Source organism: Carlito syrichta, unplaced genomic scaffold, assembly GCF_000164805.1.
Source record: "Carlito syrichta isolate Samal-C Ts95f unplaced genomic scaffold, Tarsius_syrichta-2.0.1 Scaffold303604, whole genome shotgun sequence".
NCBI classification, from domain to species: domain Eukaryota; kingdom Metazoa; phylum Chordata; class Mammalia; order Primates; family Tarsiidae; genus Carlito; species Carlito syrichta.
The window spans coordinates 125,340-148,962 of NW_007247700.1; the positions used below are offsets into that span (position 1 = coordinate 125,340).

Genomic DNA, 23,623 nt, shown 5'->3' on the forward strand with positions numbered 1-23,623 from the left:
TGGGAGTGCGGGGTGAATCAGTTCAGCACTCACCACTTCCCTTCTCCAGTCGCATCCTCCTCTTCTGAGAATACCTGTTGCATCACAGTTGGATCAGGGCAGGGGATGGAGCATCTGGAATTTCACACCTGCTATGTCCCTCTGGGGTTGCACTAGGGGAGACACCCTCTGGGTTCATGATAATCAACCCCCGAGAGATGTGGAGTTCACCCCCTGGCCTCAAGGGACCAATCTACCACTCCATGGTGGACACCTAGAGTGCTTCTCTGCCCAGGCTTCAGAACGATGGCAGAGTGCCTGTGCCATCCCCTCCAGTGGGTGTCATCCTCCAGTTCCCATGCCATGCTCCTGTTGCAGCCTCTGCAGCCAGTGTCATCCCTGCCACCTCTCTCCACCCCTGGTGCTTCCAGTCCCCAACTTGCCATGGATTGCTCAGTCTCTCTTGAGTTCATGGTTCCAGTGGCACATGGGGCCAGAGAGGCAACAGCTCTGTCCGCATCAGATACTGCCCTCCACCCCCTGTTAGATACCGTAGTCTCTGGATCCTGAGTCCCAGTGGCAGGCTGCATAGCCTGGCAAGACTGGGTGCCTAGTGGTGGCCACTCCTTGCAGCTTCCTCCCTAGGTGGACCCCGCTAGTCTCAGAAAATGGTGCTCGCTGCTGTACCATGGGAAGCACTAGGGTCTGAATGGCAGTGGCAGCTGCTTCACCAGGAGAGTCAGGGCCGCCTGTCCCCAAGTCCCCATTCAGGCAGACACTCGCACACCCACCTACACACACACACACACACACACACACACACACACACACACACACACATGCATTCAGCCTGCCTATTCCTTCTAAAAAAGTCTCAAGTCCTTCCACATCCCACTTATGCCTCCACTCCCAGGAACCATACCCTCTCCACCTTCTCCCTGACTCTCTCTTCTTGTCAGAGGTCAAAGGTCATAGGCATCAGTCTCTTGTAAGTCCCCATGCAAATACAAGTTAGAACAATCCAAATGTACAGTGATGAAGAATGACTTAAACAAACGTATTCAGAAATATTAGGCTTCCATTAAAAATCTTATTTTTGACAAAAACTTAATAACATGAGATGACGCTCATGCTATAAGTGACAGGATCATGTAGAAAGTCTATGCCACGGGACCACAATTATCTAACTGTAAGTGCAGGTGCAATGAAAAGGACACTAGAAGGGAGTACTGTGCATCAGAAAAAGTAAATTTTTTTTTGAGTTGGAGTCTCACTCAGTTGCCCAGGCTAGAGTGCAGTGGCACGCTCATGGCCACCGCAGCCTCAAGCTGCTGGGTGTTGGTGATCCTTCTGCTTCAGTCTTCCAAGTAGCTGGAACTACAGGCACACGCCACCACACCTGGCTAATTTTTTGATTTATTGTAGAGATGAGGTCTCGCCAAGTTGCCCAGGCTCGTCTTGAATCTGTGGGCTCAGGCAATCCTCTCACCTTGGCCTCCCAAAGTGCTGGGATTATAAGCATGAACCTCTGTACCCAGCCAATTTTTTTTTTTGAGCGGTGTTTTTTTTTCTTGATAATGAGATTATGGATGACTTTTATTTTTAACTTTCTATTTTTCCTTTTTTGGGTAAATTTTGTATAATGCATATCTGTTCTTTTCAAGCAGAAACCTTTGAACAATATCTTCACCTTGTCTAGCAGCTGCAATTTCTATTCAATGATAAGAACAACCCTCCAGGAAGACAGAAGCAAGGAGCCGAAAGGGAATGAAGTTTGAGTTACTTTTGAAGGGTGGCCAGTTGACCAAGTCAAGAAGGGGAGAGAGGTATTTCAGGCAGAGGAAACAAGCAGAAAGCACAGAGACAAGAGAGAGTGGTTCAAGCCTGGTTAGAAGGGAGTTCTTGTGGACGAGGGCCAGTCTCCTTGTTCTTGGCATCCTCATGGACATTAGAGTACATTCATGGAGCATACAGGGGTGCTGGTTGTGTTTATGAAATCAACAGGCAGAATTACAAGAGCCCACATGGACATCCTCGTTCACGTCTCCTCTCATTGCCCCGCCACCACGGGGTCCTTGCAAAGCACATGCATTATGAGGGAAGGAGGCATCTTCAAAGCATCCCTTGCCATTCCCTCCATCCTTAGCTCAGATTCCTAGATTAGTCGAGCTCTAGGAGAGAGGTTTAGGGAGTTGGAGGATAAGCTCTAGGGCACGGGGCACTATGGGGAGGATGATTCTAGGAACAAAGACAGAGTATGCTTGGGGACACCCCTTGAGGTAAGTGAGCAGGAGAAGGGGAGAGGGAGGGCGGAGGAAGTTGTAACAACACCTCCAGACACAAACCTCCTCTCAGCCCTCTCCAGCTCCCCTGCAGCGAGACTCACCACCAGGCACAGATGGCTGCTTCTAGACTGCTTTGAACTCTTAGGACCCAGTCTCTTCTCTCCCATCTGCTTTGGAGAACTCCACCTCAACCTTGCCCACCTACTCCTGTCCATCTTCTCTTCTAGTCTGAAGATTTGCTGTGGCCCATGTTGGGAGCAGAGCTGAGGACTGGAGTTCACTGGAGCTGAGGCAAGTCTGACTCTGTGTTTCAATAAAATGCAGATGAGAATACCTGCCCTGCCCACCTCACAGAGCCCCAATGTGACCGGATATGTGGCTATCATACACAGTTTCAGGTACTGAGTTGACTCAGTTACTCTATGCTGATCCTTTGGGGAGGATGACTACTATTTATTTATTTATTCCAGAAATTAATGCACTCACTACTTTATTCTTACTCCAAACTGGGTAATTTTTTATTTTAATTGTCATTCAAGTATTGCATATCTTCCAGCAACTCTTCATTTTAAATTGAATACAATTTTGTCCTTTTTTGTTGAAGGAAGGAACAGGATTGTGTCCTAAAGTTAAATCTATTTATGAGGAAAAATACAGTATACAGTCCCAAACGTGAGATCAGTTTAATGAAAAGAAATTTGATTGTGGTACTGTTATAAATTTTGCTTTGCAATTTTCTTTTTTTTTTTTTCATTTTTCCTTCAATTCTTAGCTGACACGTAACAATTGTACATATTTATGGGGGTACAGAGATATTGCTTTATTTCAGAGTTGTGGGGTACAAATGAGGATTAACTACATAAGTAGACTGCTTGCAGGTGAAGTTTGTACATCTAATTGGCCCTCTTTCCCCCTGATAATGAACCAGGTACCCATTGTACTGTCATGTGCCCCCACATCCCCCAGCAGTGCCCACCAACTGCCGATCCTACCCTTGTGCTAATGTGACTAGTGTTCAGGGCCTGCTTATGAGTGAAAACACACGGTATTCAAATCTTTGTTTCTACAGAGATATTTTGATACATGTATACAATGTGTAATGATCAAATCAGGGTAATTAGCATATCTATTACCTCACACATTTATCATTTCTTTGTGTTGAGAACATTCTAAATCTTCTCTTCTCACTTTTTGAACATACACAGTAAATTATTCCTAATGATAATCAGCCAACAGTGCTATAGGCTATTGGAACTTATTCCTCCTGTAACTTTGTGTCCATTAACCAACTCCCACACCTCTTCCTAGTCTCTAATGACCACAATCCTACTCTCTACTTCTGTGAGCTCTTTTTGTTTTTTTAGTTTCCACATATGAATGAGAACATGTGTTATTTGTCTTTCTGTGCCCAACTTATTTCATTTAACATAATGTCCTCCAGGTTTGAGAATGGCTTCTACCACAGGAGTTCACATTGGAAAACTGCCATTTTTTGGGGTCTCCTCTGTGTTGAGAATCAGAAATGTTCCCAATTCTGAAATGATTACAAACACATTATATCAGGGACTGTGGCTTGCCTATGGGTCCTGGGTGGGCAAATAATTCAATTAGATTCAAGAGGACTTGGTTCAGCATTTCTTAGACCGCAAGGGTGGGAAATCTATTTTTGGGGGGCCAAGTAATCTTAACTTTTCAACTAATGTTCAGTGGATAGTCTGAAGGAAAGGTTTAAACCATGAATTTATCATAAAGGAAGAAGAGTTAAAAGGTAGAACTGGGGCTGGGAGATGCAGCACTAAGGCTGCATGAGTCTAATTTCCCAGACTTCTGCTCTAAATAAGACCTATCCAGGCTTGAGTGGGCACCTGCTATGTCTTAGTCCCTGAATTAATCAGGGCGATTCCTTCCTGGGAACCAAAAGGAGCTATCAGGGACCCTTAATCTTTTCTGAGTGCTGAACCCTCTGAAAATCCTATGAATCTATGAATGAGAACTATGAATCTCCCTACATAAAAGCATTAATATACAAACAAATTTTTTCTCAGTTTTCATGATGCTCTCAGATTTAAAAAATCGATGGGGCTTCCGGTTTCTGGTTTCTGGGCGGGTACACAAGTGTTCTGCGTGGAGAGAACATGTCAGTGGGTGTTTCCTGTAATCCTGAGTCGTGAGTTCCCCTTTCAACCTCGGTCCTTTTCTAGCCATCTCCAGGGTTGCCGGGAGGTATTATGTGTTCCAGAGGATGGGAGCGGCGTCTGGTTCGGGAACTGCTACCGTTGCCTCTGTTACTCCTGGTGATCAGCGTTCAAGGTACTTTCCACCAACTGCCTGCCTGTGATCGTGGGCCAAGGTGGGGTCTGATGGGAAAGGGGAGATGGGCCGTGGCTCAACCCTGGAGATGGGGTCTGGCCTCCAGGCAGCAGGCCCTTTCATCCCAGTAGCAGGGCTGGGGAGAGATTGGGGACCCTTTCTGAGCCTTGCAAAATCAGGCTCCATCTCTTTCCCAAGGGGGCATAACAAAAACAGAACCCTGGGAAGATGGAGAAGCAGGTCTCTTGTGTCTCATTCTGTGATCTCTGATGCTGTGGGAAAGTGGTGGTTTCTGCCTTGTGAACAAAAGCTCTACGCTGATAACGGCCACGTTTTATGCTCTGATACATTGGGTCCCTTCAGCATTCCTTGAGACCTCAATATACAAAAGGAGTTGTGTCCTGAGCCAAGGCAAATGACATTGTCATTGTCCCAAAGACAGATCAAAATTGTAGGAAGGAAAACTTGGAAAGGGTTGCTCTGTCTAGGGTCTCTGAGGGTCTCATGGTGCTCTCATTTAAAAAAAAAAGTCATTGGGACTTCCTGTTTCTGGTTTCTGAGAAGAGGCCCAAGGTGCATCAATATCAAAGGGACCCCAGAGCAACTGAATGTTAAGTGTCAAGTTCCGTTTCTCTCCCACAGCCTGCTCTGGTCCCCTTCATGTGTGTAACCTTCCTTTTTCGGTCATTCCGGCCTCTCTTTCTTCTAGTATCTGTGTTCCCAGGCCAGCTGAGAAGCAGGAGTAAGCTTTTGCCTTTTTAATTTATAGGATTTTAATGCTCACCACTATGAGTAAAAAATGAATGAGCCTGGGAGTTACACTGCAGCATAAAATTATGATGGTATATAACGTTCAGGGAGATGATAACTCGAGGGGTAAACCGGATCGACTCACAAACCCAACCTCTCAGGCCTCTTCAGTTCATGACTCTTGGTTAATGACTCTTGGCTGTATGAGTTTTCTGGGGCTGACTCACTCCACAGGACACAGGTGTGAGCTTGGGTATGGGGCCTCACGTGAAGTTTTAATCCAACTGTTGGGAAAATGGAACTGCCAATAAAAACTGGAATATTTCCCAACTTTTCTCTAGGCCTGTCGAAAACACCCTGACAGTTGGTCATTCTCTGACTTTTCCCTTACTAGATTTCATCTTGGTCACCTATTCTCCTTTGGTTGAAACATGCAGACCACAGGTGATTATGCTATCCTCTGAATGGATAACATGGGCTTTGATTAGGTTAACATCAGCCATGCCTGTAACTGGGGTTAACTAAATAAAAATTAAGCATTACCTGTGTGTCAGGCATTGTGCTAGGCATTTTGTATACTATTTCATTTAATTTTCATTAGAAATCAGTGAGGTGGCTATTATTACCTATAATTTTCCAGATGAGAATACTATGCTTCAGAGAGATTAAGAAATTCTTCTAAGGGCACACAAGCCTTCTAACTTTCACACTGTGTCAATATGATTATGCGTTTCTGAGGCTAAGCCCAGGGAATCTTGATGAAGGTCACTATGTCTAAATCTGTGCATAGATCATTCTGTCTCCAGTCTATGGCTTTGCCCCTATTAACCACGTTCTGATTAAACTTAATTTTGCAGTTTGCTTTGAAAGATGTCTTCTCTCTTCCTCTGGGCATGTGTACATGACTTTTCTTCTACCCAGAATTCCTTGCATCTCCTTTCTTGCTGTCAAATAGGCTTCTCTATTTTCATATAGCTTCCTCCTGGAAACCACAAGGGTCCAGATTATGGTTCGTAAATTGCTTGTTTGTTCCTTTGAGCTTTATGAGAATGGGAACCACATATAGTGTTATGCTGCTGAACTCAGCCCAGTGCCTGGAGTGTAGCATGTGCTCAATAAATAATTGTTGAATGAATATATGACTTCCAGTGACTTGCTTTTGGGCTCATATATCCATATCTTCCTGGAAGTACAAGCAGTTCTCTCTTCCATGGTAAGGGATGCTTTCCTGGAAAAGTTTGAGCGGCATTCTCAGCCCTCCTCCGTCATCTTTCCTAAGATTTGAGCTTCCTAAAAAGTTAAATATTTGAACTCATCAGAGAGCTCGAAGTAACTTCACCTCAATATCTGTAAAACTCACTTTCTTCTCTTCCTTAAGAGTTTTGCTAGAGACCAGGCGTCTCCTCCTCCCGCTTCCTCCTGTCCCATCCCTCCCGCCCCCACACACATAATCAGAACTTACTCTTTAGAGCCTCTTTATCTTTTCTGTGTCTATGGAATAATGACTTCCTTTGATCTGATTTTTTTCCCATTATAATTTGCTTTTCTACAGACAAGAAGTATGTATGGGTGGGCACAGGAAGGATCCACTTCTTTTTCTATTATAAGATACAGGTAAACACTGTTACTGTATTCTAAGCACCCAGACACAGCATCAACAACTTCTTGCTGCTAGAATTAAATCAGAATAGTAATTTTCCTGAAGGTTGCTTCATCTACCTTCTAAAAGATGCAATTGTTAAGAAGGAAAATTAAGATGTTATCAACAGTTAATAACCTCCTTATTTCTCAGTAAGAAGTCACAGCCAACCGTCAGGACAACCTTTTTAAGATCTAAGGAGGGAAGGAGGAACACCCTATGCATATCTATAATTAACACTCCTATGATACTGGAATGACCTGTCTGATGTCTACTGCCTGCCTCTGTTATCAGACGGTGGGTTGTGCTGTCTTGCTGAGCACGTGCCTGAGACTTGTTGGAGAATCTGCAAAGGGTGACCTAGGTCAGTAGTTCTCAACCAGGATAAAAGTGGGAGAATTTTGTTCCTCAGGGGACATCAGACAGTATCTGGATACATTTTTGGCTGTCACAACTGGACAGTTGTTCCTGGCCCCTAGTGGGTAGGAGACAGCAGGCTAGGGATGCTGCTGAACATTCTACAATGCACACAACAGCCCAACTCAAAAAGGAGTGATCAGGTCCAACATGTCCGCAATGCCATGACTGAACAGCGCTGATGGAGGCTGCCCTTACTACCACTTCTATTCTTTCTCATGGAAGCAAGTAACAGAAGGAGAGAACGAGCCTGGAATATATGTCTAGCGATGTCAAAATCCAGGGCAGAAGGTCCTCCCAGGCAGCAGGCTCCAAGAGGCCAAGACTCTGTCTGCATTGCTGACATCACAGTCTAGCACAGTGCCAGGCATGGCGTGGCTGCGCAACAGAGAGATTGTGGGGTATGGACTAGATGAATCAGTGAATGCCTAGGTGCGTCGGCATGGTTACCAAAGCAGGGCAAGTGCTCAGTGAATGTTCGTTGAATAGATAAATGAGCAGTTGGAAGGATGGATGAATAGGAGCTCGAAAGCCCTGGGACATGGACATTTTTATCTTTTAAAGGTTGAAGAGAATGCTTTTGGAAATGACCAATGTATGGAAGGTGAACAGCTGTGTTCGTATGATGTTGATGAATACAACTAAGTTTTCGTGAGGCAGCGTGTGACACAGAGTAGTACAGGTCATGCTTCCTCTTCCCTCTACGCTTTTCCCCCACTGCTCTCTCTCAGACTGTGTATCCAGATTCTTAGTTTTCTCCCCACAAAGAGCTGAACCCCTCCCTTCATCTTCACCATCTCCCTGTCATCTTTTCTTCACCTTGTCTTAACCAAACCAGGCTTTTTTTTTTTTTAATAACCCGAGTCTTATATAATTTGGAGTAACCTCATCAAAAATGAACAAAATTGTAAATACAAATAGAAACAAAAAATGAATTTGGTTAGAATGAGAAAAGAAATTCTAACAAATTAGTTTAAGTTTCAGTTTACTTTATTTTTCATTTATTTTAGATGTGGAGGTACGCATGCTTCACATGCTTATTCAATGCAAGAACATAATGTGCAAGTGGTGGGGACTGGGTCTCAGGTGGCCCATTCCCCAGATAGTGGACATTGCGTCCCATAGGTAGTTTCTGAACCTTAACCCTCGTCCTCCCTTATTGGTGTCCCGAGTGTCTATTATTTCCATCTTTGTGACTGTTTAGCTCCCACATAGGAGTAAGAATGAGTGGTGCTGGGTTTTTGTTTCTGAGTCAGTTTACTTAAGAGGGTGATCTCCAGTTCCATCCATGTTGCTGCAAAGGACATGATTTCATTCTTTTTTGTGGCTGTGTAGCATTCCATTGTGTAAATATTCCATATTTTCATTATCCACTGATTGGTTGGTAGGCATTTAGGTTGATTCCACATCTTTGCAATTGTCAGTTGTGCTGTGATGAACATTTAGGTGCAGGTGTCTTTTTTATTTATTGACCTCTGTTCCTTAGAGTAGATACTTAGTAGTGGAATTGCTGGGTCAAATGGTAGATCTACTTTTAGTTCTTTGAGTAACCTCCATACTGCTTTCCATAGAGGCATACTGATTTACACTCCCACAGTGTATACGTGTTTCCTTTTCTCTGCATCTGTGCCAGCATCTATTGTTTTTCGATTAAAAAAAAAATAATGGCCATTCTCACTGGTGTAAGGTGGTATCTCATTGTGGTTTCAATTTGCATTTCCTTGACAATTAGTGATGTTGAGCATTTTTTCATATGTTTGTTGGCCATTTGTGTATCTTCTTTTGAGACATGTTTGTTCACGTTCTTTGCCCACCTTTTAATGGGATTATTTGCTTTTTTCTTGCTGATTTGTTTGAGTTCTTTGTAGATTCTGAATACTAGTCCTTTATCAGATGTACAGCTTAAATATCTTCTCACATTCTGTATGTTGCCTATTTACTCTGTTGATTATTTCTTTTGCTGTACAGAGCCTTTTGATTTAATTGAGTCCTACTTGTTTATTTTTGTTTCTGTTGCATTTGTTTTTGGGGTCTTAGCCATAAATTATTTGCCTAGGCTGATGTCCATAAGAGGTTTTCCAAGGTTTTCTTCTAGGATTTTTATGATTTCAGGTCTTTAACATATCTTGAGTTAATTTTTGTATATGGGAAGAGATAGGGATCAAGTTTCATTTTTCTACATATAGCTAACCAATTTTCCTAGCACTGTTTGTTGACTAGGTTGTCTTTTCCCCAGTGCATGCTTTTGTCTGCTTTGTCAAAGATCAGTTGGTTGTAGGTATTTGGGTTTATTTCTAGATTCTCTGTTCTGTTCCATGGGTCCATGTGCCTATTCTTGTACCACTAACATGCTGTTTTGGTTACTACAGCCTTGTAGTATAATTTGAAGTCAGGTAATGTGATATCTTCAGGTTTGTTCTTTTTATTTAAGATTTCTTTGGCTATTCTGGCTTTTTTTTTTTTTGCTCCATAGGATGGTTTTTCCTAATTCTGTGAAAAACGATGTTGGTAGTTTGATAAGAACTGCATTGAATTTGTAGATTACTTTGGTTAATATGGTCATGTGAATAATGCTGATTCTTCCAATCCATGAGCATAGGATGTTTCCCCACTTGTTTGTGTCCTCTGCAATTTCTTTCATCAGAGTTTTGTAGTTATCCTTGTAGAGATCTTTCACCTCCTTGGTTAAATATATCCTGAGATATTTTAGCTGTTTGGTTGCTATTGCTTTTTTTTTTGAGTTGGAGTCTCACTCTGTCACCCAGACTGGAGTGCAGTGGCCGCTCCCGGCCACCGCAGCCTCGACCTGCTGGGCTCCGGCGATCCTTCCACCTCAGCCTTCCAAGGAGCTGGAATTACAGGCATGTGCTACCACACCCAGCTGATTTAATTCTGTTTATGTAGTGGATTGCATTTACTGACTTGCAAATGTTGAAACACCCTTGTATCCCTGGGATAAAACCCACTTGGTCGTGGTGTATTGTTTTTTATGTTCTGTTGAATTTGGTTTGCTAATATTTTGTTGAGGACTTTTATATCTATGCTCTGTAGTTTTATTTTTTTGTTGTGTTTTTTCCTGGCATTGGTATCAGAGTGATGCTGGTCTCATACAATGAGCTAGGGAGGATTTCTTCCTCTTCAATATTGTGGAATAGCTTCAGTAAAACTGGTACCAGTTCTTTTGTGAAGGTCTGGTAGAATTCAGCTGTGAGTCCATCAGGTCCTGGACTTCTTTTTGTTGGGAGACTCCCCTACTATTTAGTCTTGCTACTCATTATTGGTCTATTCAGAGTTTCTATTTCTTCCTGATTAATAACCTCAGATGATCTTTTGAATTTCCATCATATCAGTTGTAATTTCTCCTTTTTCATTTCTAATTGAGCTAATTTGAGTCTTCTCTGTTTCTTAATTAATCTAGCTAGTGGTCTATCAATTTGGTTTATCTTTTCAAATAGCCAAATTTTGTTTCATTGATCCTTTGTATTTTTTAAAATTTCAATTTCATTCAGTTCTGCTTTGATCTTTGTTATTCTTTTCTTCTGCTAGCTTTGGGTTTGGTTTGTTTACGTTTTTCTAGTTCCTTGAGGTGTGATATTAGGTTGTTGATATGTGATCTTTCAATCTTATTAATGTAGGCCTTAACTGCTACAAATTTTCCTCTGAGCACAGTTTTGGCTGTGTCCCAGAGGTTTTGATAACTTGTTTCATTGTTGTCGTTCATTTCAATGAATTTTTAAATTTCCACCTTGATTTTGTTGTTGACCCAAGGATCATTCAGGAGCAAATTGTTTAATGTCCATGTCTTTATTTGATTCCACAAGTTCTTCTTGGAGTTAATTTCTAGTTTTATTCCACTGTGGTCTGAGATGGTGCTTGATGTTATTTTGATTTTTTAAATTTTATTGAGACTTGATTCATGACCTATCATAAGGTCTATCTTGGAGAATGTTCCATGTGCTGATGGAAAAAATATATATTCTGTAGTTTGGGGAAGGAATATTCTGTAGATGTCTGTTAGTTCCATTTTATTTAGAGTCCTGTTTAACTTCAATGTTTCTTTGTTGACTTTCTGCCTTGATGATCTATCTATAGCTGTCAGTGGAGTGTTGAAATCTCCCACTGCTATTGTATTGCTGTGTGTGTCTTTTTTTTTTTTTTTTTTAGGCCTAGTAGAATTTGTTTTACAAAGCTGGGAGTTCTGGTGTTAGCCACATATATATTTAAAATTGCTATATCTTCTTGTTGAATTGGTCCTTTTATCATTATATAATAGCCATCTTTGTCTTTTTAAAATTGTTGTTAAAGTCTGTTTTACCTGGTATAAGAATGGGTACTCCTGCTCCTTTTTTGTTTCCATTTGTGTGGAATATTTTTCTCTGACCCTTTACCTTGAGTCTATATGAAGCTTTGTGAGTTAAGTGGATTTCTTGAAGGCAATAGATATTTGGGTTGTGTTTTTTTAAATCCATTCTGCCAGTCTATATCTTTTTAGTGGGGCATTGAGACCATTTACATTCAGAGTCAACAATGATAATGTAAGACACTATTCTATTCATCATACTGGTTGTTATTTGGTTGCTTTTTTCCCTCTATTGTGTTGGTGTTCCATAAAGCCTGTAAACTTTATGATTTCCAGCTTTTCTACTGGTATATTTTGACCTTTTGTTTCAGTTTTAGAACTTCTTTGAGTATTTCCTGTAGAGCTGGTCTAGTGGTGACAAAATCCCTCAGCATTTGTTTGTCTGTGAAGGACTTCATTTGTTCTTCATTTATAAAACTTAGTTTTGAGGAATATAAAATCCTTGACTGATAGCTATTCCATTGGAGTAGACTGAATATGGGGCCCCAATCCCTTCTGGCTTATAGGGTTTCTTCTAAGAAGTCTGCTGCCAGTCTGATAAGTTTGCCTTTGTAAGTTATTGGATGCTTTTATCTCACTTCTCTTAAAATTCTTTCCTTCACATTAACTTTGCATAGCCAGATGATTATACCCCTTGAGGATGACCCTTTTGCAATGAATCTTCTGCGGGTTCTTCTGGCTTCCTGTATCTGAATGTTTGGCTCTCCAGCAAGGCCAGGGAAGTTTTCCTCCATTATTCCCTCAGATAGGTTTTCCAAACCTGTTGCTTTTTCTTCTTCCTCAGGAACACTTATGATTCTTAGGTTTGGATGTTTTACATAATCCCACATTTCTTGGAGACTTTTTTCTATTTTTTGATTATTTTTTCTTTATTGCTTTCTTATTTGTTTAATTCAAAAGCTTTGTCTTCAAGTTCTGAGATCCTTTCTTCTGCTCATTCTAGTCTACAGTCAAAATGTTCCACTGCATTTTAGACTTCCTTAAATGCTTATTTCACTTCCAGAATTTCAGCTTGGTTTTTTTTAAGGTGTCTATCTCTTTGGAGAATTCTTCATCCATGTCCTGAATAGTTTTTAAAAATTTCTTTATGCTGGTCTTCAACTTTTTCCTGAAGTTCTTGACCAATTTTATCATCAACACTTTGAATTCTATGTCTAGAATTACAAATATTTCATTTTGGTTAGGGTTTGTTGCTGAAGAGTTGGTGTGGTCTTTTGGGGGTGTTGGAAAACTCTGTTTTTTCATATTGTCAGAATTATTTTTCTGGTTTCTTCTCATTTGGGTAGATGATTTCTTCTTATTTGAAGTTGGCAGGGGGCTGACATAGGGTCCCTTGGTTATATAGCCTGGGTGTGATGAATTTCTCAGTTTCCAGATGTGGCAGCCCTGTGCTGTGTACCTGCAGTGGCTCACGGTGTCCTCAGTGGCCAGAGTGACTTGAAAGTGTTGTTAGTTGGCTCTTGGGATCAGGCCTTCCCCAAAGTTGAGGTGTTGTATCTGCTGTGGTTGACTGTACTGATGATCTCCAGCCAAGAGGTGGCGCTTGTGGGAGAAAGCCAGCTACCATCATGGCTGTAGGGTTTCTCCTTGGTGAGTGTTGCTCTAAGGAAGAGTTTAGCCAGCCTAGGCCAAGGGCAGGCTCTGGGGATTTCCCAAGTTCTCTGTCTGTTTTGAGCCTTCAGGGTTAGTGCAGGGCTAGAGCTGAAGCACCCCGCAAGAGTGCACTCTTAGCTGCCCCAGTAAGGATTAGGAGAGAGTCCCAGGCCACTGGGGTAATACTGTTGTGCAGAGCAGGCCCAGAAGAGTCCACAAGGGGAGTGAGAGATTGCTACGGCAATGTGTCCTACCCGGCTCCTGCCTTGGCCTCAGGCAACCCTTTGATCTGAGGGTCCAGGTGCAACTGGCCTCAGGGCTTCAGGTATTCTTAGGGAATCCACCGAGCCAGGAACTATCTGCCACTGTGGAGTCTGCAGGCTGGCTAGAAAGTAGCTACTCCACCCTTCAAGGGCCGAGTTCCTGGGAAATGGTGGCTAGTGTTGCTCAAAGCTCTTTTCCTGCACCACCCCATAGCCAAGCACAGCTTGGAGAAGGCAGTTTTCTATGAGGGACTGGAGTCTCACAAGGCTCAGGGAGCCCTGCAGATTCATGGCAGGAGCTCAGAACTCCTGAATACCCCTCACTCACCTTCCCCACTGTGTCGGAGGCTGTGGTGGACTGTGGTGGTACAGTCAAGAGTCTGGCCAGTTCCAGCTTGGGTTGGCACATTTTTTAAAATTATTCTTTGCTCTAAGTGGTTATTATCACTCCTTTGGAGACTTGTGGGGTGTGATGCTGGATCCATTCCTCTCTGCATGCTGAGGAAACTCTCTCTGTCTTGGTTTACTCTGTAGGAGAAACTCACTCTAGCTGTCTCATGTCGGCCATCTTCAGTACACATTTTAAAACTACAAATACTACATATATCAGGCATGTCCAATTTGCAGCCCATAGGCTGCGTGCTGCCAAGGGCAGCTGGCAATGTGGCCCCAAAAAATCTTTTAGCATCATGTGTTTCTTAGTGTTTATTTTCTTTGTGACCCCATGTGTAATTCCATTTTTGAAGTTCACAGTCACATCTTGTTTGTGACATCAGTTTTTGGTAGCACATACATTTGTGAGCAGCTGTTTTCAGTTATGAAGCCCACGAAGAGCAAAATTTGAACAAACATTTCTGAAAAGTACCTTGGGAACTCACTAAGAATTGCAACCACTTCCATCAAACCAGACATTGAGAAGTTAATTTTACAAAAACAAGGTCAAATTTCCCATTAGTTTTATATTGTTCTCATTTTTCTAAACTTTATAACAAAAATATAAAAAAAGAAGTCTTATGTGTATACACTAACTATAGTAAATAACTTATGTGTGGCTCAAGACAATTCTTCTTTACTCAATGTGGTCCAGGGAAGCCAAAAGGTTGGACACTTTTGACATAAATCCTGAAAGCCAGAGGAAACAGTATAACATTTTTAGTTAATTAAATGCCCTCACATTTCTGTAACACTATGCCACTGAATAGCTCTGGTTCCCGTTCACTTCAAACCTAGTTTCTCCTCTGCCTCCCACTGACAGTGTCACTGCAGCAAGCCCATGGGTGTGGCCAGTGAGCTGGGGCAGAGGATAGCAGCAGTGTTCCTGGATGTCATTTTCTGACCGAAGTGGCTAGCAAGGACTTCACACACGAGTCTGTGGACCTGTTCATTTCACTAACCTCAACTAAATATCCCCCCTTTCCAGTTCCCCTTAGCCAGGTCCCAAGATGCCCACAACTGAGACACCGCCCAACAGAAGCAGAAGCAGGATGAAGTGATGTAGGAACGTTAGAGTGGACAGAGACAGTGGTCTAATTATTTGTGTTGAAAGAGACATTGTGCTTCGTAAAACAGATCAGTATATGATACAAAGCTAGGGCCCCTCCCAAGGGCCCCTCCAGCTGTAACTTTATCACCTTGTTTTTTTGTTTTTTGTTTTTTGAGTTGGAGTCTTTCTGTCGCCCAGACTGGAATGCAGTGGCTGTTCTCGGCCACCGCAGCCTCGACCTGCTGGGCTTCGGCGATCCTTCTGCCTCAGCCTTCCAAGTAGCCGGAATTACAGGCATGTGCTACCACGCCTAGCTGATTTTTTGATTTACTGTAGAGATGAGGTCTCGCTGCCCAGGCGGGTCTCGAACCCGCGGGCTCAGGCAATCCATTCACCTCAGCCTCCAAAAGGCGCGGGATTACAGGCTGAGCCACCAAGCCCAGCTACTTTATCACTTTCATAGGACATCTGCCTCTGATCCAAACTTTGTCAGATAATAGTTTATACAAATAGTTTCTGTTTCCTTACCTTCTAATGACTTGCTGCTAAATACATTGTAAATGCACACACAAGACATAAGCCATTTTTATAAAGATAAATTTTTTGATAGGGTCAAACATTATCAATAAAGCCAAAATACCTTTATCCACTCTTCCCAATCTCACCCTCTCTCTGACTGTGCCTCTCAAAACCTGTGCCCCTTACTCCCTCTACCCCTTCCACTCAGAGGACATTGCCGTTGTAGGCATATGGCGGGCACACTCCGCCCAGGGCCTTTGCTCTAGCTCCTCCCTCTGTCTGGGTCACTCTTGCCTCAAAAGTCTGCTTGGCTACCTCTCTTCTCCAAGTCTTTGCTCAGATATGACCAACTTATTACCTTATAAATGAAGTCTACCCTCTATTTCTACCAGTACTCATGACTCCCCTTACCCTATTATATGCTTTCTCCTTTTCCATGGAAATTATCACTCTCTTACATAATAGATCATGTGTTTAGTGATTGCATCCATTGCTTTACTGTATTTTTATCCCATGTGAATATAAGCCTCTTTAAGGTAGGAATCTTGACTGCTTAGCTCATTGATGTATCCCCAAGTGCCTCAAATAGTGCCTGACAGATGGCTTTCAACAAATATTACATTTTACTCATCCTTTGACTCACATTAGTGGTCATCTCCTCCAAAGAGATTTTCTTAGCATTTCTTCCATTTTTGATCCCTACACTCTAGTTAGGGGTATATTCCCATAGCTCTCTCCACTTTGTTCCCACAATACACTGTGCTTATTGCTGGGGCTCAGAAAACAATACCCTCAAACGAAGACCTCAGAAGAGCCTTAGAAGTAAAAGCTTTTCTCAGACCTTCTCCTGCCCTTCTGTGTCTCAGTCCCATTCTCCTTGAAGCTGGCCATAGAAACTAGAATTCCCCTTTCCCAAGATGGGTTATAGAAACCTTTTTCCCAAAGCCAGCCATAAAACCTAAAAATACCATTCTAGCTTTTCCTCCACCTTTCTGTATTAAAAACTGGCCATAAAGAAATTACCTTGTTGATTGTAGGTTCTAAAACCCCATTCCAGACAGGATCCTGCCCTATTCTCAGAAGGAAGGAAGGCAGCTGAGACCAAGAAGGCTCTAGACAGAAAGGCCTTGCTGGGTTTCCTCACTCAGTCTATTAGCATTAGATCACCCCTTTTTGTTCAGTTATATTTCTTCATGATTATCCACACTTTGTTGAGCCTCAGCATAAAAACGTACAAACTCCCCTGTGTCTTTGGGTCTTCGTTCTGAAGACTCCATGTACACATTAAGTTTGCATTCTCTTTCTCCTATTAAGCTACCTCTTGTCAGTGATTTTCGGCAAACCTTCAGAGAGTAAAGGGGAAGCTCATCCTTGGCCCCTAACGTTATCTGTATTATAGTAACCAAAATACTATATTTGAATGATTTGTTTGTGTGTTGTCCTCCCACAGTGGTATATTAAATCTTCTAGACTAGAATCATGTATTGTTTATGTCTTGCCTCTAGGGACTAACATAGTGCTTACTGAACTAAATAGACAGGAAATGCAAGAACAGAGAGGAGACATGACTTGACATCATATTATTTAAAAATCTACTGGTATGAGAGTAAGGGAGAGAGCCAGGGCCAGCCTCAGTGTCCTTTTTCTTATTGTCTTGGGACAGCACTTCACAGCTTATAAACAACACCCTCTTCCCCTATGCATACTTCTTAAGCTCCAGCTTTTCTTGAATTTCCGATAGGAAACCAAGGACCTCTGACCAAGACCATACTCACTGCCCCAAAGCAGAAATCCTTTCCTCTTGTCTGTTCCACTAGATGAACCCCCGGGCCTCTCAGCAGCACTACTTTCCTTAAGGCGGGTCTCTCTCTCTCTCATTGGCAGGTCATCTGGAACAAAAGTTGATCGTGGTCACCAATGGCAACGTGACTCTGCCAGTCTTCAAGGGACTGCCTAATGACTACATACGTCTAACCTGGTTTTACACTGACAGCCAGAAGATTGTAGAATATGAGTCCAACAGCACTAAGTACTTTGATTCTAAATTTAAAAGCAGGGTGAAACTTGATCAAAGTGGTGCCCTGCACATCTATTATGTCCAGAAGGAGGACAGCAGCACCTACCGCTTAATTGTGAAGATGAGGGACAGACAAGAGGAGAAGTCGAAGGTCTCACTGGAAGTGCTTGGTGAGTAAGGGAAGCCACAGGGTAAGTCTTCACTCCAAGGCCCCTGGATGCACCTCTGGAAGGTTTCCCGGGGGTCGGAGGGAACAGGGACGGGGACACTCTCTGGGAGGAGGAGATAAAAACCTCAGGACGAGCTCAATTCGTTCTTCCAGGAGCCAGTTCTACTTGGGGGTGAGTCTAGGCCAGTAGACCCCAACTGATTATCTCGGGACATCTTCTGAAGTTGGTGTGTCTAAGATTGAAGGGAAGGAAAACCAGAGACGGATGCCTCTCTGTTTCCTTCATTATGTCCTGTTATCAACCTAAATCAGTTCTGAGCTCATCTTAGTTGTATCTCTGGACTTAGACCTCAGGAAAAATAGAAGACATAAAGGACAGAGCAGGAGTTATTAGGAGGGCTCTTTACCTTTCTGGCTGAGTGGGGTAAAACATTTCCACTCATAACTCCAACCCACCTAGCCAGTGTATATGAAACAAGGACTAAGGAGTTGTGCTTGGAGTCAGACAGACCTGCGTTCAAAACTGGTCAGTTGCTTGCTAGCTGTGTGACTTTGGAGAATGAGCTTAACATTTCTATGACCACTTTAGGTAAGATTTTTTGATAGCAAGTCACAGAAAACAATTCAATATAACTTTACCCAGAAAAAAAAGAACTTATCTTAAGAAACTAGGACTATGAAAGGCAATTCAAGGAGTTTAAGAGAGTAGAGAAGGACTGAAGAGAAGGAAGACGGAGGACCAGGGTCAGGCCAGAGTCCCCAACCTCAGAATCTGTGGACTGTGCCTGGGGCCTCCTGCCATTTATATGACTTATCTCTCAAAGCTTAGACCTTTTTGTTCCTCTGAGTTTCAGTTCTCAGGGACATTTAAAGAGAGGAAAACTGCTTGTCCCAGCTTGGTTCACGTATGTGTACCTGATCTAAACATTATGATCAAAGTGCCCGTTTATCAGGCAGAACACGGCTCTTGGGGTCGGCAGTGGCTGGAAGAGAGGGACGGGACAGATAGCCAAGAGATGTGTTTACCTCGGAGCCTTGGCTTCTCGTCATATTATGAGAAAAATGGCATCTACCGTTTAGAATGCGATGAGGACCAGAGTAGACAATGAGAGGGAAACGTTTTAAAATGCAAGAGCAATGCAACTAGAGTACTGGTGCTGGGCACGGTGGCTCACACCTGTAATTCCAGAACGTTGGGAGGTGGAAGTGGGAGGATTGCTTGAGGTCAAGAGTTTGAGTCCGGCCTAGGGCAATGTAGTGAGACCTTGTATCTAATAAATAAGTAAACAAGTAAATAAATATAGAAAGCGTGTGGTACATACTCAGGTCCCGAGCCAGAATCCTCTCCTCACTCACTACCTCTGTGTCACATGGCCTATAACTGTAGGCAGCCCTAGGAACAGGAATGAGTCAGGGTCTCTTACGGTGTCTCTCTGGTTAACCAGCTCTTCAAGACAAAAAAAAAAAAGCATTATTTTACCAACTTCATAATTTTGAAATATTGAGTTATAAATATTTCTACCACAGTCACTTTCAGTATACTAACAGTTTTGCCAAAAGCTTGCAAAATGTCTGAATGCCTAAAAATCCACATGTTGGCTTAGCCTGCCTGAGGGTAAGATGCCCGGGATGCAATTAGCAGAAAAATAGTCCTTTGGTCCAGCCTGAGCATTTCTCACAGCTCAGTGGGAGGTGTCTTGGAGCTGAGCCACCCAATTCACAAAGTGCCCAATGCTGTGCTCACCACCATGGGAAATGCGGAAGGAGTGTGACTCCAGGCTACAACACAGGAAATGGTTAATACCCAAGTGAAAATTGCTCAATTAAGTGTGTGGGGGAAATCCAGAAATCTTAGAGGGCTTCACAGCAGAGATAAAATTAGAGCTCTGGGCCAGGCGTGGTGGCTCACGCCTGTAATTCCAGCACTTTGGGAGGCCAAGGCAAGAGGATTAACCTGAGCCCAGGGGTTTGAGACTAACCTGGGCAACTTGGTGAGATCTTATTTTAAATAAAACAAAATTAGCTGGGCATGATGTCATACGCTTATGGTTTCAGCTACTTGGAAGGCTGAGGCGGAAGGATCACCTTGAACTCAGCAGGTTGAGGCTGCAGTAATCCGTGATCTTGTCACTGCACTACAGCCTGGGAGACAGAGTGAGCCTCTGGCAAAAAAAGAAAAAAGAGAGAGAAAGAAAAGAGTTCTGGAGGCAGATTAGTAGAGCTTCGAGAGCCTCTCCATACATACAACCCAGAGGCAAGCTCTGAGCTGGTAAATTCTCTGCCACATTTTAATCCTATGGCATCCGGATTGCACTGATTCTGCAGGTGTTTGCCCTTGGCTAGAATGAAAAGATCCCAGAAGATTCCATGTAAACTAGCCCTAGCCAAGGAAAGACCAGATGTTGGGATTACCTCTCATCCCATCTGGCAGCAAGACCATAGTAATGATGGCAAAGTGATTGCTAGTGTGTACACAATACTTACACTGTTCAAAAGGCACTTACCATGTGCAGGGGCCATTTTATATTATAAACACTGTGTTACGAGGTACAGCCATTTTACAGCTGAGTGCAGGGGGTTAACTGCCTTGCCTAATGTCACTCTACTACAGCCATGCCCGGGACCCAGCCTGGTCTCACCCCAAAGCTAGTGTCTTTTCCTTTCTACCTCATTACTATGTCATTCACTCATTCATCCTATACCTACAGAATCCCTGCTATGTGGCAGACACTGTGCTCGACTCAGAGATACCCAGGGTTAACAGAAGGATGCAGTTCGCCACCACGGACATGTGCTGCGGGTTCCATGATGTTCTCTGCAGCTCCACCAGAGCCCAGGAGTATGGCACCTACCCTGGGAGCTCGTGCAAAGGGCTTTGCCTTGCACAAGCCAGTACCTCTTACCTCAAGACTCTTGCTGAATCTGAGTCCGAGAACTCCTGAGGGGCAGAACGGCCAAGGTGCCAGCTGCCGACCATGGCTAGAGAACGGGGCCCTGAAAATCTCAGGCAGCTGGGACACTCGGTCGGAGCCCAACCAGTCTCTCCATCATTTCTGGCTCACGGGTGGTCACAAGCGGGGTATTCCTGGCGCATGTGGTGGACTCTGGCGCCCCCTCCTGGATCCAGCTTAGACTCACCTTCCAGGTGCAGCTCCGGCCGTCCAGGCCTCCAGAGAGAGGTCAAGGCTGCTCACTGACGCCCCCTGCAGGGGCCTCTTCTCCATGACTCCGCCTCCTGTGGCACGCAGGACCCCTCCCTGGCTCCCTTTGCTCTTTTTTGGCTAAACCCTCACGGCACAAACGCCTCATCTTATAAAGTCCTCCTCGCTTTCAGACCCCGTACCCAAGCCTAATATGACAACTGAGAAGACGGAGGAAGGAAACCACTGTTTTCTGAAACTGTCGTGCGTGACACCCGAGCAGTCTGTGAACTACACTTGGTACGGGGACTCGGGGCCCTTCCCGCAGGCGCTGCAGGGCAGTGTGCTTCACCTCACCGTCACGCCGCAGAATTACTCCACGTTCTACACTTGCCAGGTCAGCAATCCCGTGAGCAGCGAGAATGACACGGTCTACTTCACGCTACCTTGTACCCTGGGTAAGAAATATCCCCCGGGAGTGGGCACAGGGCAGCACGTCTGCTTTTGCGTGGAGAAAGGCGTGGGGATCCGTTGCAGCCTCTCGGCTCAGAGTGAGGTGGAGCATCCCAGAGCCACCTGGGAGACCTAGCTTCTGCTGCCGGCTCTGCCCTCCCCCCCCGCCCCCCCCGCCGGCCCACCTCACCTGCGTGGGGCTCGGTGCCCTCACCTGCATAGGGCGTCTGGTAGAGGACCTGGGATGCTCCCTTCCCTTCCCCTCCCTAACAAAATGCGACCCTAAGATCTAGGCCAAGGTGATTGCAGGGCAGTCTGAGACGTCGGGGCGAGCAGGGAGAAGAGACGGCGGGTGGGAGGGGTTTCGGGTAGCCGGCCAAGTGGCCGCGCCTGAGAGAGGCTGGAGGGAGAATGACAGCCTTGGCCTCAGGCAGAACCTGTCCTTCCCAGCCTTGTGCTCCTTGAATACCTAACCCTGAATTGTACCCCACAATTTCAAAATAAAAATTAAAAGAGAAAAAATAAATAAATACTAAAAAAAAAAAAAGAAGGCAGCTTCCTCGAAGGCTCCTGGGAGTCTCTACTCGCTGGAGCATCACACCTGGCTCTAATCAGGCAGACACCGGGCGCTAAGGCCATAGGGTATAGAGTCAGTCACACCTGGGGTCAATCCTGGGAGTCTCACTTAGTAGCTAAACAAGTTACTCAGCCTCCCCAAGTCATGCTCTTCCTGAATAAAGGACAAAATAGCAGTTCTCATCTCATGTTATAAGGATTCAGTGAGACGAGACTGCCGAATGCAGTGCCTGACACGTACTCCATGGACGGGAGTAAATTAGACTCCGTCCCTTCAACTGTGGAGACATCAGGGCTTTGGAGACTCTCTGACAAACTTGGGTCTTTGTTTCCAGCACTCCAGGGTGTGTATTGTCCACACTGCTGATGTCAGGTCCCGAGCCTTCTGTACACATTCTTCCAGAATAACTCACACCTGTGATCCCTGTCACACCCAGGCGCCAGGGATCCTGGCCTGTGGAAACACTGCTCTTCCGTGGTCTTCCTGGGCTCGGTCTCCCCTCTTTCCCTGCACTGATGTCTTTACCTCCACTCCCACGTGTGGACCGTGGTGCCTCCATACTCTTCCTTGTTCTTCCTAACTGGCCACGTCTCCTCTAGCCTCTCCTGACATGCCACTCTTCCGCCACCACAGTCCCAATGTGACAGTCTGGTGTCTGACCACGAGACCACAGTTTGGCTGGCAGGTTCCAACACCACCTTCATATCAATACCACATCCTGAGATCCAGAAAAAGGAAGAGGTACCATCCCTGCTCCTTGTGGAACAGGATGACTTTCATCTGCAGAGAGACTGGAAGCATCAACATGGCCATTTTTTGGAAGGGTTAGACCCATCTTGTGACTTTTTTGGACACTCGAATTATCCTAGAAAGCATCCCTAATCTATGGTGTCACTCATTCCTCTGTTTTGATTTTCTCCCTCGCACCATCGAAGGGATGCTCTGCTTTCCTTCCCTCCTTCTTTCCTTTCCCTTCCTCCCTCTCCCTTCCCTTCCTCCTCCTAGTGGGTGCAGATGGTTGTCAGAGTGAAGAAACAAAGAAGAAACCTTTCTCTCCCTCCCTCAAGTCAGCCCATGTGGCATCTGTCCACACCTGAAGCTCTGCCCTACTCACTGATGTCCAAGGGAGGGGAGTGATTCTTTCCCAGGCCACGGATAGGCCAAGGTAACCTTCAAGCACAGGACCTAGCTAAGCCAGCAACATTTAGGGGATTCCTATGCTTTTTTCACTTTATATCTGGGGAGACTGATCTCTTGCAAGGAAGAGGATGCCCCAGGCATTCTGGGATTGGATTCAGGGAGGAAAGTCACTCCCGTGCTCTGCAGGCTCCGATGCCGATGTACAGGACATCTGCCCCTCCTCTCCAAGTTAATCAAGGCACCCAAGCACTTCGGGTTTTCTTGATCTTTCAGCCCGATCCACTGGAGCAGACTGGATTGCAAGTTGGTTATTGGCGATGGTGCCCACCATTGCTGGCCTCCTGCTTGTCTGAAGACCAGAGGATCCTGCCTTCGGCAGCGGCCATGTGGCATGGGGAAGGCGTGTTGCTGGAGCATCAACGAGGACTTTCAGATTAACTTTTAAAAAATACGACTGTCCCTGGATGGAATCAATGTTCTATCTTGAACATTTCCTGTCCTAGACCTGAAATTGGCAATTAAAAAAAAG

General features: G+C 44.4%; 1 protein-coding gene across 1 annotated transcript; it reads left to right on the forward strand.

The window, feature by feature from the left end:
* Positions 1–4,492: 4,492 nt before the first annotated feature.
* Positions 4,493–23,447, forward strand: CD48 (CD48 molecule). Its single transcript, XM_021712679.1, has 4 exons — positions 4,493–4,574; positions 17,483–17,785; positions 21,119–21,382; positions 23,368–23,447. Exons 1-4 carry the CDS (start codon positions 4,493–4,495, stop codon positions 23,445–23,447), a joined length of 729 nt encoding a protein of 242 aa, XP_021568354.1.
* Positions 23,448–23,623: the final 176 nt, after the last annotated feature.

Bases quoted from the DNA above. Each gene is read 5' to 3' on its own strand.
- CD48 (XM_021712679.1), top strand. From the start codon at position 4,493: ATGTGTTCCAGAGGATGGGAGCGGCGTCTGGTTCGGGAACTGCTACCG. The intron at 17,786-21,118 runs GTGAGTAAGGGA...CCTCGCTTTCAG, and splicing joins GGTCTCACTGGAAGTGCTTG to ACCCCGTACCCAAGCCTAAT. The intron at 21,383-23,367 runs GTAAGAAATATC...TTGATCTTTCAG, and splicing joins CACGCTACCTTGTACCCTGG to CCCGATCCACTGGAGCAGAC.